This window comes from Chiloscyllium plagiosum, unplaced genomic scaffold, assembly GCF_037043375.1.
Source record: "Chiloscyllium plagiosum isolate Xiang-an unplaced genomic scaffold, Cpla_swu_hap1 HiC_scaffold_2, whole genome shotgun sequence".
Classification (NCBI taxonomy): domain Eukaryota; kingdom Metazoa; phylum Chordata; class Chondrichthyes; order Orectolobiformes; family Hemiscylliidae; genus Chiloscyllium; species Chiloscyllium plagiosum.
In genome coordinates this window covers 34,895,666-34,911,430 of record NW_028270140.1, presented here as the reverse complement: position 1 = coordinate 34,911,430, position 15,765 = coordinate 34,895,666, and the positions used below count along the sequence as shown (strand labels likewise).

Here is a 15,765-nt window from a genome sequence, read left to right as displayed (position 1 = left end):
CCAAACGTCACATATCTCCCTTTGAGTGTAACATTCTTGTGCCACTCCTGAATAATTGCAAAATGAAAAGAGCTTAACAACATTTCTCCTTTATCAGCTAAAATAATTATGCTCCCCATCAGTCTAGCTCAGTGACTGAGAATACAGGGAGGTATACTGTATAATGGCCAAGTTTTATAAATAATTCACACTGGATCTTAAATGTCCAGGAACGTTTTGACCCAAATTCTCCATCTGATCTGGAGCACAGTGTAACATCTTCACCTGTCAGTTATGGTTCAGGAAGTAGCGCTCTTGCCACTAAGTCAAGGAGGGCTGGGATGTCAAGTCCTTCTTCAGATATTTGAGCACAAACTTTAGGTGCTCCTGAAATGGAGCTGAGGGACTGCTGCACTGTCAGAGGTTGATGTTGGATGAGATGTATAAGCACTCATGTAGAACATTTATCCGTTAACCAACATCACTGGCAATGTCACATTACTGTGTATGGGAGCTTGTTGTGCACAAATTAGATGCTGCTTTTTTCCTATATTACAATGATGTTATGATCCAAAAGAGTAACAAAAAGATGGGGTACTGGGCTAATGGTCGGATACTTGGTAGTGTGGATGAGCAGAGGGATCTTGGTGTCCATGTACACAGATCTTTGAAAGTTGCCACCCAGGTAAATAGTGCGGTGAAGAAGGCATATGGCGTACTGGCTTTTATTGGTAGAGGAATTGAGTTCCGGAGTCCTGAGGTCATGTTGCAGTTGTATAAGACTCTGGTGCGGCCACATCTGGAGTATTGTGTGCAGTTTTGGTCGCCATACTATAGGAAGGATGTGGAGGCACTGGAACGGGTGCAGAGGAGGTTTACCAGGATGTTGCCTGGTATGGTAGGAAGATCGTATGAGGAAAGGCTGAGGCACTTGGGGTTGTTTTCATTGGAGAAAAGAAGGTTTAGGGGTGACATGATAGAGGTGTGCAAGATGATTAGGGGTTTAGATAGGGTCGACAGTGAGAATCTTTTTCCACGTATGGAGTCAGCTATTACAAGGGGGCATAGCTTTAAATTAAGGGGGGGTAAGTATAGGACAGATGTTAGGGGTAGGTTCTTTACTCAGCGAGTCGTGAGTTCATGGAATGCCCTGCCAGTAGCAGTGGTGGACTCTCCCTCATTATGGGCATTTAAGCGGGCATTGGATAGGCATATGGAGGATAGTGGGCTAGTGTAGGTTAGGTGGGCTTGGATCGGCGCAACATCAAGGGCCGAAGGGCCTGTACTGCGCTGTATTCTTCTATGTTCTATGTTCTATGTAATTAGGGATTGTTTACAATTCAAAGTGAAATCACAATACCTATTAGAACTATACCACAGCTTTTAACTTTCACTTTTATACCAAAGATTTAATTTACGTATATGTTATGCAAGATTTACTTGCTAATTCCATGGAGCATTTTCTGAGCAGACGTATCAATGTTAAAGGTATAGCCATCCCTAGTATGCCACAGTCCTTTGGAGATTTTTTTCTCAGCTCCAGCTAATCTCAGACATAAAACTTTCATTTACCTTCTTTGGTATGTGGAGGCCTCAGTCTCTCTCTCTCTCTCTCTTTCTCTCTGTTTAGTGGTTGAATACTTCCAAGTGAATTATTTACTTTCTTTTGCAATAAGACACAGAGATCCTTTGTAGATTCTCCCATTCTCTTCTAACAAGGAAAGCCTCTGACTAGTATTTGCACATGCAAATCAAACCAAGATTAAGCCTCATCCACATTCCATTCAGACAATGATTATTTTGTATCTACAGTGCAGATTTATCTATCATTTGGTTTTGTAATTTCACTAAATTGTAAGCTGCACAAGGCCCGACTGCAAATAGAAACTCTCCCAGCAAACACAGAAATGAATTCAAACTGAGAGATATTATAAACTCCACCCAAGGTGACACAGGCAATCCTTAAACTGACCGTTGCATTAATTACTGGAAAAGCTCAGCAGGTCTGCCAGAACGTGTGCAGAGACATCAGAGTTAACGTTTTAGTCCAGTGGCCCTTCCTCAGAACTTTTGTTTCTGATTTGAAGGACTCACAGTTGTTTTTTTTGGGTTTTTTTTAAGTTAATTATACCTTATTTACAATTTTTTGAGCTGATGAAGTAAATGGGTTACATAGTGCCTGGAATGAGGGCACATGGATCTCATTGACTATGACATTCTTAATTGGGGTTGTTAACCTGGGCCAATCGAAGAGCCCTGGCTGACAGATATAAACAGGAGATTCTGGATTAGTGGTGCTGGAAGAGCACAGCAGTTCAGGCAGCATCCAAGGAGCTTCGAAATCGACGTTTCGGGCAAAAGCCCTTCATCAGGAATAAAGGCAGTGAGCCTGGAGCGTGGAGAGATAAGCTAGAGGAGGGTGGGGGTGAGAGCCTATCTTCCTGGTGGTGGAAATTGAATAAAGATTCGTGCACCTTGTGTCTCTCACTGTGTGTCACACCTGCACACACAATATAGGTGCTGGGGAAAAAAAAAGAGAAAAAAAATAAACAGGAGAGACAGAGAGACTCCTCACTCTAGGGACTGGCTCTGAGCTGGCTGGCCAGAGTTCATGTACAGTGAACATGTAACAAAAGGGTGACTTGATGATGGAATACTGGCCTCTGTGCAGTTATTTCAGATTGTAACAGGATCTCACTGTTTACTGAATGCTTTTAAACTAATTTAACTCTAAGACCCAAACAAAAGAATCTCCCTGGACTGAGTGTAGACATCACGTCTGTGTGTCTCCAGCTAAATCTTCTATTCTGAACTTCTGAACCTTAACTTAAATGTTATGTTCCTGAAAATAAAAGGTATATAATAAAATACATGAACCATGAACTAATTATTCATAACAACAAAACTTCAATCACTATAAAGAGCAGGGCCCCCTTTTCCTTCCACCAAGGATGGCTGGCAGTGCCTCAACATGTCATCTAACCGCTCCTTTGACAGTACAGTCCTCCCTCAGTTTTGCATTCAGAATATCATCTGAGATTTGGTGCTTAAGTCTCTAAAGTGGGACTGAGATCCATAACAACCCTTGGCTCAGAGTTGAGTGTACCAGCTGCTGAGTCAATGTGAGAGAATGGTACATTTTGCACTGCACTGCACCCCAGATTAAATCACCCTGTCAAGGTCAGCAACATGCATGGACATTGCGGTCATGAAATGCACTACAGAAAGTTCTTTTTGTGGAAATTTAAATCACTGGAACAAATGATTGCGCTGTCAATCTGACTCCACCAAGTTGTGAAAAAGATGTGTTTCTTCTTTATAGATCTTCCCTCTGGTGACTACATCCAGGAGGACCGAGCCCGTTGCTCATTCCTCTGTGAACTGGGTCAGAACTGCTGTGATGAAATGGCAAGCTGCAAGTGTGGCACCAACACTGGTCAATATGAGTGCATCTGCGAGAAGGGCTACTACGGCAAGGGACTACAGCATGAGTGCACAGGTAGGAGGCTCTGTGTCCTCATGGCTCCTAATCTTTTCCATTGATTTGGGAAGCCAGGGCAGAATTTACATGCTGTATGTAAAGCTTTTTAAATGGCATTAGGAATAATCACTTCAGCATATAAATAATGATTTGGAGATGCTGGTGTTGGACTGGGGTGTACAATGTTAAAGACCATACAACACCAGGTTATAGTCCAACAGGTTTCATTGGAAGCACACTAGATTTCGGAGCGTTGCTCCTTCATCAGGTGGTAGCTAGTGTGCTTCCAATTAAACCTGTTGGACTAAAACCTGGTGTTGTGTGATTTTTAACAGCATATAAATAAGATAGTTATTCCTTGGAAAATCAACTGAGGTTTAAATGTACACAGATCTGAAGTAATAAAAACTCAAGTCAATGAAGGGATTCACCAGGGCATGCAACAATTAATACTTGGATGTGAAGATTGGAGAAGGAAAAATGTAAAATTCTACACACCGGAAAAGCAGTAAATCATTGGATTCGATCTTTTTACTATCTTGTTGAATACTGTGAAATTGTAATGGTCATGTTAAGTTGCACCAGTATCTAGTTCTCTGATGATCTTTTGATGTGAACTGGGAGAGTGTGATGACTGCAGATGCTGGAGATCAGAGTCGAAGATGAAGAGCTTATGCTCGAAATATCGACTCTCCTGCTCCTCAGATGCTGCCTGACCAGCTGTCCTTTCCCAGCACCGTACTCTTCAACTTTTGACATGAACCGTTGAGTCTAATGAATCTCAACTAATCTTATGTAAATCTGATTGAGCGGCATATTTTAACAGTTTTTGCATTTTTTAGCTAATTACTACTAATGTGTTTCTCTGTCTCCAGGAGAACAACTCCAACCTATCCAATCATTCCTCATAGTGGAATTTTTCCAGTTCTAGCAACATCATCCTAAATCTTTGTTTCACCCTGTACAGTGCAGTCACATAGGTAAAAACAATGACTGCAGATGCTGGAAACCAGATTCTGGATTAGTGGAGCTGGAAGAGCACAGCAGTTCAGGCAGCATCCGAGGAGCAGCAAAATCCCGTTGCTGGTGTTTTTGAATCTGTAATCTGTACTGTTTGTCCTGTTCGGGTCCGAACTCTGCTGGTTTAAAGGTGGTCCGGAGTCTGTGTGGGATGGGTTGGTTCCGGAGGCAGGCACTGAGGAAGCAAGTGTGGCTGTGGTAGCGAGTTTGTTTCAGGACATGGTTGAAGAGCTTCAGGGCAGAGGAAATGACCTGGGAGTTGCAGTGGGAGAGGGACTCCCTGAGATTCTTGTAGAGAGAGGAGGGAAACTTCTTCAAGGCAGGCATCCTTGCAAGAGGATTCGCAGTAGGGTTAAAATCAACTAGGTAAAAACAATGACTGCAGATGCTGGAAACCAGATTCTGGATTAGTCGTGCTGGAAGAGCACAGCAGTTCAGGCAGCATCCGAGGAGCAGTAAATGTTGCCTGAACTGCTGTGCTCTTCCAGCACCACTAATCCAGTGCAGTCACATGTTCCATAATGAGGTGACCAGAACTACACAGTAATCAAGCCGTAACCTAACTAACGATATATACATTTCTGGCATAGCCTCCTGCTCTTGAACTCTGTAACTCAGCTAATGAAGCAAGGAATCCATATGTCTTTTAGACAACTTATTGACCTATCCTGCTCTCTTCAGGGATCAATGAACATTTATTCCAAGGCACCTCATTTATTCTATGCCTTATTTGATCTTAAAAAATGCATCATCTCACACTTTTCCAAGTTGCCAGATGTTTTCTTTTGTTTAGTGTTGAATTTAGAAATTAGGGTAATAATGGGGCTGTGTAGAAAACTACAAACTTTAAAAGCTGGATTAGGGATGGGGAGCTTTTTGCCTGGGCTTGATAGGTAGATTTCAATGCAGTTTTGAGCCATTACACTTTTTATTATTTATTCATGGGCTGTGCACATTGACGGAATGAACATTTAATGCCTTTCGCTAATTAACATTGAGAAGGTAATGGTCAGCATCTTCTTGAACATAATGGAGTGACTTGCTAAACCATTTCAGAAAGCAGTTGGGAGCCAATTATATTTCTAACCATCTGGAATCACATCCATAGAATGGATAAGGATGGCAGATTTGCTTCCCTACAGGACATTATTGAATCAGATGGTGAACCAGTTTGATAAACTCCTCAATGGGGGCCATGCAGCCAATTTTTAAGATATTTGCAAACTTCTTGATCATGCTGCTGACACTTCCTTCCAAGTTGTTAATATATACCACAAAAAACACAGGGAACCTATACCGAGCTCTGCAGAACCATACTAGGTAACCCAGTCACAAAAAAACAATTCACAATTACCCTGTGTTGTCTGCTAGTGACCCATTTTTGTATCCAACTAGCTACATTCTCCTGGATCCCATGAGTTTTCTTTTAACCATGTGGAACCTTGCAAAGCCTTGCTAAAATCCAAATAGGCCACATCAACTGCACTGTCCTTATCAACCCTTTTTTGTTTCTTCCACAACAAAGTCAATTAAGTTCATCAGGTACTATTTTCCTTTAACAAATCCATGCTGACTATTCTTGATTGATCCACATCTTCATAAATAACAGTTTATTGAGTCTCTCGGAATTGATTCCAGTATAGACTAACCGGCCTGCAATTACTTGCCTTGTCCCTCACTTCCTTCCAAAAATAAAACATTCGTAGCCCTCCAATCCACAGGCACCATACCTGTATGCAATGAGAATCGGAAAATTGTGGTCAGTCCTTTTGCTATTCCCTTGCTGGTTTCTTCTTTCATCTATTCAGATTCCTGAAGAAGGGCTCATGCCCGAAACGTCGATTCTCCTGCTCCTCGGATGCTGCCTGACCTGCTGCGCTTTTCCAGCAACATATTTTCAGCTCTGATCTCCAGCATCTGCAGTCCTCACTTTCTCCTCTTCTTTCATCTAGCCCTGAGAATTTACGCACTTTCTATGATGCTAATGCTTCTCTGTACCTTTGTGGAACGCATCCAGTACTTCACTTTCCTCTCTCAACTGCAATGCCTGTGATTTGTCTTTTTCTGCTTTATCTTACTCTGTAAGCTCCTTGACATCCAGGACGCTCTAGTCTGACAATCTCATTCTTTATCTTGGGGGAGCGTGTTTATTCTGAACCTTTTGAATCTCTCCTCTGATACCTCCCAATGCTCTGATACTGATTTACTTTCAGTAGCTGGTCCCAACCCATTTCTGCCAAATTACTCCTCAGCTTCATAAAATTGGCTTTTTCCTAATTTAGAGCTTTAAGCCATGTTTGTGTAATCATGCAGTCACATTTCTGTTTGTACCCATATCTCGTCCACTTTATTTGCTACTCATTGAAGTAGATGCCCTTGAGCACTGCAAAATACTTTCTCTAAGCTTTGTTTCCTTTGCCTTCCTGACTCATTCAGTAATTTTCTGCCTTCCATTTTAATTTTTGCTTTTGTCCCATCAAATCGACACATGGGTCCCCTGCCCAACTTATTAAAGCTCTCCCTGCTGTGCTGCAAGGAACTCAGAGAGTCGTAGAATCATAGATACGTACAGCATGGAAACAGACCCTTTGGTCCAATTTGTCCATGCCGACCAGATATCCTAACCTAATCCAGTCCCATTTTCCAGCATTTGGCCCATATCCCTCTCAAGCCTCGCTATTCATATACCCATGCAGATGCCTTTTAAATGCTGTAATTGTACCAGCCTCCACCACTTCCTTTGGCAGCTCAGTCCACCCCTATTCAGATACAATCCATCCAACCTGTACAGGTCCCATCTTCCCCAGAGCTGGCCCCGATTTACCCAGGGACTAAAGCCCTCACTTGCTGCACCAATGTCCCAGCCATACGTTCGTCTGCCTTGTCCAGCTATTCCCGCACTCACGTGCATGCTGGACTGGATGACTAATTTTGAAATCCTGCTTGTTAATTTTTGACCCAGCGCTGTAAATTCTGATTGCAAGGCCACATCCCTCTTCTCTCCATGTTGTTTGCTCCAATGAGGAGCTGGCTGATCACCCTGCCTCCACTGCAGCTGCTCAGTAGCATCCTTGACCTGGCATCACACTATCCCCGAGTCAAGTCTGAGGCCACAGAAACATCTATCTGCTCCACTAACTGTCAAAGCACATGTCACTATGGCCCTTGCAGTCTTTCTTTTAACTTCCTGCTCTGTTGTCTATCCCATGGTAACATTGACTTCGCATTGGTTGCATTCCTCAGAGAAACCATCATCTCATCAGCTTACTGATTGGTGAATAGGATGCACATAGATGACACTTGTATTACCTGACTGTTCCTCTTTAACTGCCTAGTGGTCACCCATTCCCTCTGCCCCTGCAAAAGCCTAAATTGCAGTCACCACATCTATAACTGGGTTTCCTATGTAGCCCTCAGTCTTAATGACAGATTGCAGTGACGGCAGATGCTGGTGAAATTCTGAAACTTGGAGCTGAAGCTGCTGTATCTGATGGCACTTCCTGCACAAATTGTTATTCAAGACACATGAAGCATTTTGGAGTTTCCAAATTGCATACAACAAGCATTCTTGAGGTTGAACCACCCCAACATTCCTTTATTTATTCATTAACCTTGCTATGGCTAAAAGAAACAATACTTATTCCTTGTACTGATACACACTACTAAATATATAACAGTAAAAGTAAAGCCACCATAGTCCTACCGGACCATACAACTGCTCTCATTAGAGAGAGAGAGAGAGAGATGGCTGCTGGTTGTTAAACCTGAGGATCACCTCACTACAGCTGAGGAGGGAGGTTGAGAAAGAGAGTCCTTCATGGTAACCTTTGGTTAGACCGCACTTGGAATACTGCATCCAGTTCTGGTCGCCCTATTATAAGAAAGATGTGGATGCTTTGGAGCGGGTTCAGAGGAGGTTTACCAGGATGCTGCCTGGACTGGAGGGCTTATCTTATAAGGAGAGGTTGACTGAGCTCGGACTTTTTTTCATTGGAGAAAAGGAGGAGAAGAGGGAACCTAATTGAGATATACAAGGTAATGAGAGGCATAGATAGAGTCGATAGCCAGAGACTATTTCCCAGGGCAGAAATGACTAACACGAGGGGTCATAGTTTTTAACTGGTTGGAGGAAAGTATAGAGGGGATTTCAGAGGCGGGTTCTTTACACAGAGAGTTGTGAGAGCATGGAATGCGTTGCCAGCAGCAGTTGTGGAGGCAGGGTCATTGGGGACATTTAAGAGACTCCTCGACATACATATGGTCACAGAAGTTTGAGGGTGCATACATGAGGATCAGTGGTCGGCATAACATCATGGGCTGAAGGGCCTGTTCTGTGCTGTACTGTTCTATGTTCTATGTTCTAACCGCAGCCAATAAGGGAATTGAATGCACGCTGTTGACATCACTCTGCATTGTAAACCAGCCTTTCAGCCAACTGAGCAAATCACTTTGGCATAGTCTCCTGACCATGTATCTCTTACTGACTGCATGGTTTTACAAGGCTATTTAACTCACTTGAAGATTGTTTCCTCATTTCCCCTGCCCCACCTTATCCCAGATCCAACCTTCCAACTCGGCATCGCCCTCTAGAACTGTCCTACCTGTCCATCTTGGTTCCCACCTAGCCGCTCCACCCTCCCCTCCAACCAATCAGCTTCACCCCACCTTCATCTACCTGACGCATTCCCAGCTACCTTCCCCCTAGCCCCATCCCCCTCCCAATTATCTCTCAGCCCCCTTGGGCCAGCACCTCATTCCTGATTAAGAGCTTATGCTTGAAATGTCCGCACTCCTGCTTCTTGGATGCTGCCTGACCAGCTGTGCTTTTCCAAAACCACACTCTTTGAGTTCCACATCAGAGTCTTAGAATCATAGCACGGAAGCAGACCCTTCGGTCCAACTTGTCCATGCCGACCAGATATCCCATTCCAATCTAGTCCCACCTGCCAGCACTCAGCCCATATCCCTTCAAACCCTTTCTATTCATATACCCATCCAAATGCCTTTTAAATATTGCAATTGTACCAGCCTCCACCACTTCCTCTGGCAGCTCATTCCATACATGTACCACGCTCTGCATGAAAACGTTGCCCCTTAGGTCTCTTTTATATGTTTCCCCTCTCATCCTAAACCTATGCCCTCTAGTTCTGGACTCCCCGACCCCAGGGAAAAGACTTTGTCTATTTATCCTATCCATACCCCTCATGATTTTGTAACCCTCTATAAGGTCACCCCTCAACCTCCGACGTTCCAGGGAAATCAGCTCCAGCCTGTTCAGCCTCTCCCTATGGCTCAAATCCTCCAACCCTGACAACATCCTTGTAAATCTTTTCTGAACCCTTTCAAGTTTCACAATATCTTTCCGATAGGAAGGAGACCAGAATTGCATGCAATATTCCAACAGTGGCCTAACCAATGTCCTGTACAGCCCCAACATGGCCTTCCAATTCCTGTACTCAATACTCTGACCAATAAAGGAAAGATACCAAACGCCTTCTTCACTATCCTGTCTACCTGCAACTCCACTTTCAAGGAGCTATGAGCCTGCACTCCAAGGTCTCTTTGTTCAGCAACACTCCCTAGAACCTTACCATTAAGTATACTAGTCCTGCTAAGATTTGCTTTCCCAAAATGCGGCAACTTGCATTTATCTGAATTAAACTCCATCTGCCACTTCTCAGCCCTCTGGCCCATCTGATCAAGGTCCTGTTGTAATCTGAGGTAACCTTCTTCACTGTCCACTACACCTCCAATTTTGGTGTCATCTGAAAACTTACTAACTGTACCTCTTATGCTCACATCCAAATCATTTATATAAATGGTGAAAAGTAGTGGACCCAGCACTGATCCTTGTGGCACTCCACTGGTCACAGGTCTCCAGTCTGAAAAACGACCCTGTACCACCACCTTCTGTCTTCTATCTTTGAGCCAGTTCTGTATCTAAATGGCTAGTTATCCCAGTATTCTGTGAGATCTAACATTGCTCACCATATAGATCATATCTATCGCTCTGCCCTCATCAATCCTCTTTGTTACTTCTTCAAAAACTCAATCAAGTTTGTGAGACATGATTTCCCATGCACAAAGCCATGTTGACTATTCCTAATCAGTCCTTGCCTTTCCAAATACATGTACATCCTGTCCCTCAGGATTCCATCCAACAACTTGCCCACCACTGACATCAGGCTCACTGCTCTATAGTTCCCTGACTTGTCCTTACCACCCTGGTTAAACAGTGGCACCACGTTAGCCAACCTCCAGTCTTCCGGCACCTCACCTGTGACTATCGATGATACAATTATGTCAGTAAGAGGTCCAGCAATCACTTCTCTAGCTTCACATAGAGTTCTAGGGTACACCTGATCAGGTCCTGGGGATTTATCCACTTTTACGTGTTTCACGACATCCAGCACTTCCTCCTCTGTAATATGGACATTTTTCAAGATGTCACCATCTATTTCCCTAAATTTTATATCTTCCATATCCTTTTCCACAGTAAATACTGATGCAAAATACTCTTTTAATATCTCCCCCATTTTTTGCGGCTCTGCACAAATGCCACCTTGCTGATCTTTGAGGGGCCCAAATTCCTCTTCATCTAAACCCTTAACACTATGGCAGTCCCAGTCTATATTTGGAATGTTAAATTCCCCCACCATAACCACCCTATTATTCTTACAGATAACTGAGATTTCCTTACAAATTTATTTCTCAATTTCCCTCTGACTATGAGGGGCTCTATAATACAATCCCAATAAGGTGATCATCCCTTTCCTATTTCTCAATTCCAGCCAAATAACTTCCCTGGATGTATTTACAGGAATATACTCCCTCAGTACAGCTGATATCCCTTATCAAGAACACCACTCCCCCTCCTCTCTTGCCTCCCTTTCTATCCTTCCTGTAGCATTTGTAACCCAGAAGATTAGCTGCCAGTCCTGTCAATCCCTGAGCCATGTTTACGTAATTGCTATGATATCCCAGTCCCATGTTTCTAACCATGCACACACACAGACGCAGACACACACAGACACACAGGCACAAACACTGACACACACCCTGACACACACACGCACACATACAGACACACACACACATGTACACACACAGACACACACGCACACACACAGACACACACGTACACACGGGGACACACACAGACACACACGTACACATGGACACACACACAGACACACCTCGCTCATATCTATATGTAAACTCAAAAATTACTTATTACATCTTGCCACATAAATCAACTTCCAAATTCCATACTTTGCCTCACTTCTATCTACAAGCTTCTTACTGAGCATACAATTTGAAAAGGAGTTTGACCAGGACTAATCCATCAACAAGCATAAAAAAAATGGTCCGGTCAATGTTATATTACTGATTGAGCAAGCTCGTTGTACATTAATTGGTTGCCAAGTTTCCTACACTATAATAATGACTGCAATTCAAAAAATGACTCAGTGGCTGTAAAGCACTTGAAGACATCCTATGGTTGTGTAAAGTGCTACGTCAGTGAAGGTCTTTCACTTCTGATTGATACATATTAAAGAGGGAATCTTTTCTGTACGTGTGCAGTAGATAGAATCAGTTATTGAGGGATTAAAGCATGGTTTATTTATTGCATATAGACTTCAGACAGTTACCCTAAATACTTGCTGTCTGTTCAGAGAAGACAGATGCTAAACATGGTCAAATAAATTGAAATCTTGAAAGAGTTTTTTGTAATTCAATGTCTCCAGATGTGATCAAAATCTGAACAATTCACCAGGCAATTCATTTGAATTTGGCTGCTGCTATGGATAGGTGATTCATTAAGAATGATAGCAAAACATTATTAATAGCATGCTTAAGTTATAATTTGAAACCTCAACTTTACACTTTGATTATTAATGAGATAACAATGCTTTATGTAAAACTGGGAGCACAGTTTGAACTCCAGTGATTTTTAAGGGCATTTCAATTATTTGTGGGGAGCAAATGATACTGTGGAGATGTCATGATATAAACCAGGCATTTCTCTGTTTGCTTGGTTTGGTCTGGCTCTTTTCAAAATATAAATTTCTCCAATCCCTAAATAGCAAAAAAAATCCCATGAACAAAACAGTCACTGTGAAAACATTTCACTGACTCAGCGACTGGTAAGGTGAAATGTGACTTGTGGCAAATATATGTTGGGTCTTCAAACAACTGTCATGATGATGGTGTGGCCACCCTGGGCTATATGGAAACTGGAGGAAAATCAAGAATTCCTAGTGAATCTGTTTCAAAATTATTCTCAACCTAGTGCCCGCTTGTCCTTCTGAAAAGGCCTGTCATACTGTAAAGATTTATTGCAATTGGAACAATTCAGAGTTCCATTTCCATTTCATCCGTGAAAGTACATTCATTGCCACTGGCTTTGCTGTCTCTGGCTCCTTTCGACTCAAGATTTTTTTTCCTTGTTTAACATAACAGAAACTCCATTCATTCCAGACTTTCTGATGGATGCCTGACCTCCAGACACCTGTATTGCCTAACCCACTGCACGCACTCTTATTGACCCCATCCCCTCACTTCCCAACAGCAAGATGGGTCAGCGTTTCAACTCAGCTCTGGCTATTGCTTTTGTCCTTATATGACCTTATGGAATCTGAGCACCACAATGACCACTTCCAGCATCTAACTCTGTCCTACCCCATTTTTAAACCTGCACGCTATTCCAGTAGTATAATCAGGCAGGAATCTGGAAGATCAACGCCAACTGTATTATAGTTACAGAGGAAAGTTTTGCATCTCATCGATCTGCAGAGTTCAACTTAAGATGTGGTTTGAGGTCACATCTTGAATTGGCTCCATTCACCTCAAGTAGCCTTGATTCAGAGACATAAACATCCACCAGCAGTGAACATCCAGATTAGGATTGCGAAGAGTGAAGATCTTAACAGTTAATGGACCCTGTTGGTGCCTTTAAAATGAGGTGAATTCTCTGTGGATCAATAATGATTGGGCATTGACCATTCCACATTTTCCTGCTGGTCTGTACAGTATATGTTTCACTAATCCACTGACTTGGACTGTCACTGCTACAACTTGCCATTGTAGTATTTAACTGGAATCCAGCACTCAATGAAAGATCTGGCAGAGCCTTCTTTTAGGGATAACGCTTGGAAGCTATAAATCTTTAGGTACGTATCACTAAATCATTTTTGACATGCAAGCATTTCTGCTGTTTATTGTTTTCAGCTGTCTTGTCCATTTGCCACTTCCATCCTGCAGCAGTAGACAGACTCAAGGGGTTGTGTGGCCTTGTCCTGTTCTGATGAATCAAAAGCCTGCAGGCTCACTGAAGCCCAGCCATCACAGTTCTCAGGGCAGACTTCAAAAATAAACATGACTTTTAAAAGGATTGCATTTCTGTGAATTTTGGCGATATCCAGAAACATGCAACTTAAGACTAAATTATGTATATTAGAAGACCTTCAATCTGACAGATGAATGACACTAACTTCCACCTTAAATCTTCTCAAACATTCCAGGGCACCTGTCCAGGAACCAGGTTATCAAAAAATAGTTTTACTCTAAGCCACTGAAGAATACCAAAAATTTGTTCAAATGAGATTTTCAGGAGTGCATGACTGTACAGGAAAGATCATGTAGAGAGGAGACCAGGATTAGGGAATGGAATTCCAGAGCTTGGAGGCCAGGCAGCTGAAGGGCTGGACACCAGGAGGGATATGATAAAAATGTGGGATACTCTAAAGGTTAGAACTTGATGCACAGATCCCAGAAGGTTGTGGGGCTGCCCAGAAACTAGGCAGAAAAGGATGAGCAGTGAGGCCCTGGAGAGATTTGAAAGGAAGGATGAGAATTTAATAATTGCTGCTTTGCCAGAAAAGGAGCCATTATATCTCATCTGCTCATGATTTATGAGTTTGGAAACAGGATTTCAAACATCAGTCTTCACTTAACTAGAATGTATCCTTCTTACAATATTCATGTAATAGGGAAAATGCTTGAATTTATTTTTGAGTTTGCAGCAGGACACTGAGAAAATCTCTGTGCAGTCAAAGTTAAAAATCACACGACACCAGGTTATAGACCAACAGGTTTATTTGGAAGCACTAGCTTTCAGAGCACTGCTCCTTCATCGGGTGATTGTAGAGGTTAAGATCGTGCTCACAGAATTTATAGCCAAAGGAGTCCAGTGTCATGGAGGTGTGATACAGTAAACAATCTTAGATTAAAAGTGTTATCTTTTGTAATGGGATATGCTGGTTTCTGTTCTTTGATATGTAAATCCCAGAACTACTTTTAAATTACATTAAATTACAGTGTGAAGTCTGTCTGTGTCTCAACGCTACGTCAGACTGACAAACCCTGTATGTAGTTTTACAGAGTTTTACAAGGATTCATGCAGTTTTTGAGCAAAGTAAAATTTAATTCTGCAAAAACAAATTCACTCCATAAGGTTATATGTGTGCACATATAGGAGCGACAGATTGAGTGTGCATGTAGGTATGTGCGTGTGAGTGTGAGTGCAAGTGATAGGGTGTGTGTGATTATATGTTTGTGAGTGTGCTGGGGTAAGTGTGAAAGGATGCCTATACTCTCTCAAACCCTTGCATAACACCATTACATGTGGGGACACCTCCCACCATGTACACGGCAAGTACTCATGTGACTCAGCCAATATGGTCTGTCTTATGCGCTGCAGGCAAGGATGCCCTGAGTCATGGTACATTGGCGAGACCAAGCAGATGCTACAACAATGGATGAATGGATACCGCACAACAATCACCAGGCAGGAGTGTTCCCTCCCAGTCGGAGAACATTTCAGCGGCCAGGGACATTCGACCTCAGACCTTCGGGTGACCATCCTCCAAGGCATACTTCAGGACAGGCAACAAAGCAGAATGGCCGAGCAGAGGCTGTTAGCCAAGTTTGGTACCCATGGGGATGGCCTCAACCAGAACCTTGGGTTCATGTCACTCTATAGGTGACCCCACTGCACCCACTCTCCCCCCCGCCCCAAAACACACACACACACACACACATTCCTACATACTTACACACACGCAGACTATCCCTCACACACAAGATCTATGTCATATGCACATACATACACACCCCGCGCTCACACCAACACATGCACCCTCTCACACATACTCCATCACACTCATACACACACTTAACCAAGCTTACACGCTCTATCATGTGCACTCACACCCACATCCACACTCAATCTGTCGCTCCTACAATCACACACATATAAGGTTATGGGGTGAATTGGTTTTTGC

General features: G+C 42.9%; 1 protein-coding gene across 2 annotated transcripts in view; it reads left to right on the top strand.

Moving 5' to 3' along the window:
• The window catches only part of svep1 (sushi, von Willebrand factor type A, EGF and pentraxin domain containing 1), a 241,255-nt gene that overhangs the window by 30,453 nt on the left and 195,037 nt on the right, over positions 1 to 15,765 (top strand). For both annotated transcript variants that reach the window (XM_043716221.2, XM_043716218.2), the window contains exon 3: positions 3,302 to 3,478. In XM_043716221.2, the coding sequence (XP_043572156.2) occupies positions 3,302 to 3,478 (177 nt within the window). The remainder of the gene's footprint in view (positions 1 to 3,301; positions 3,479 to 15,765) is intronic.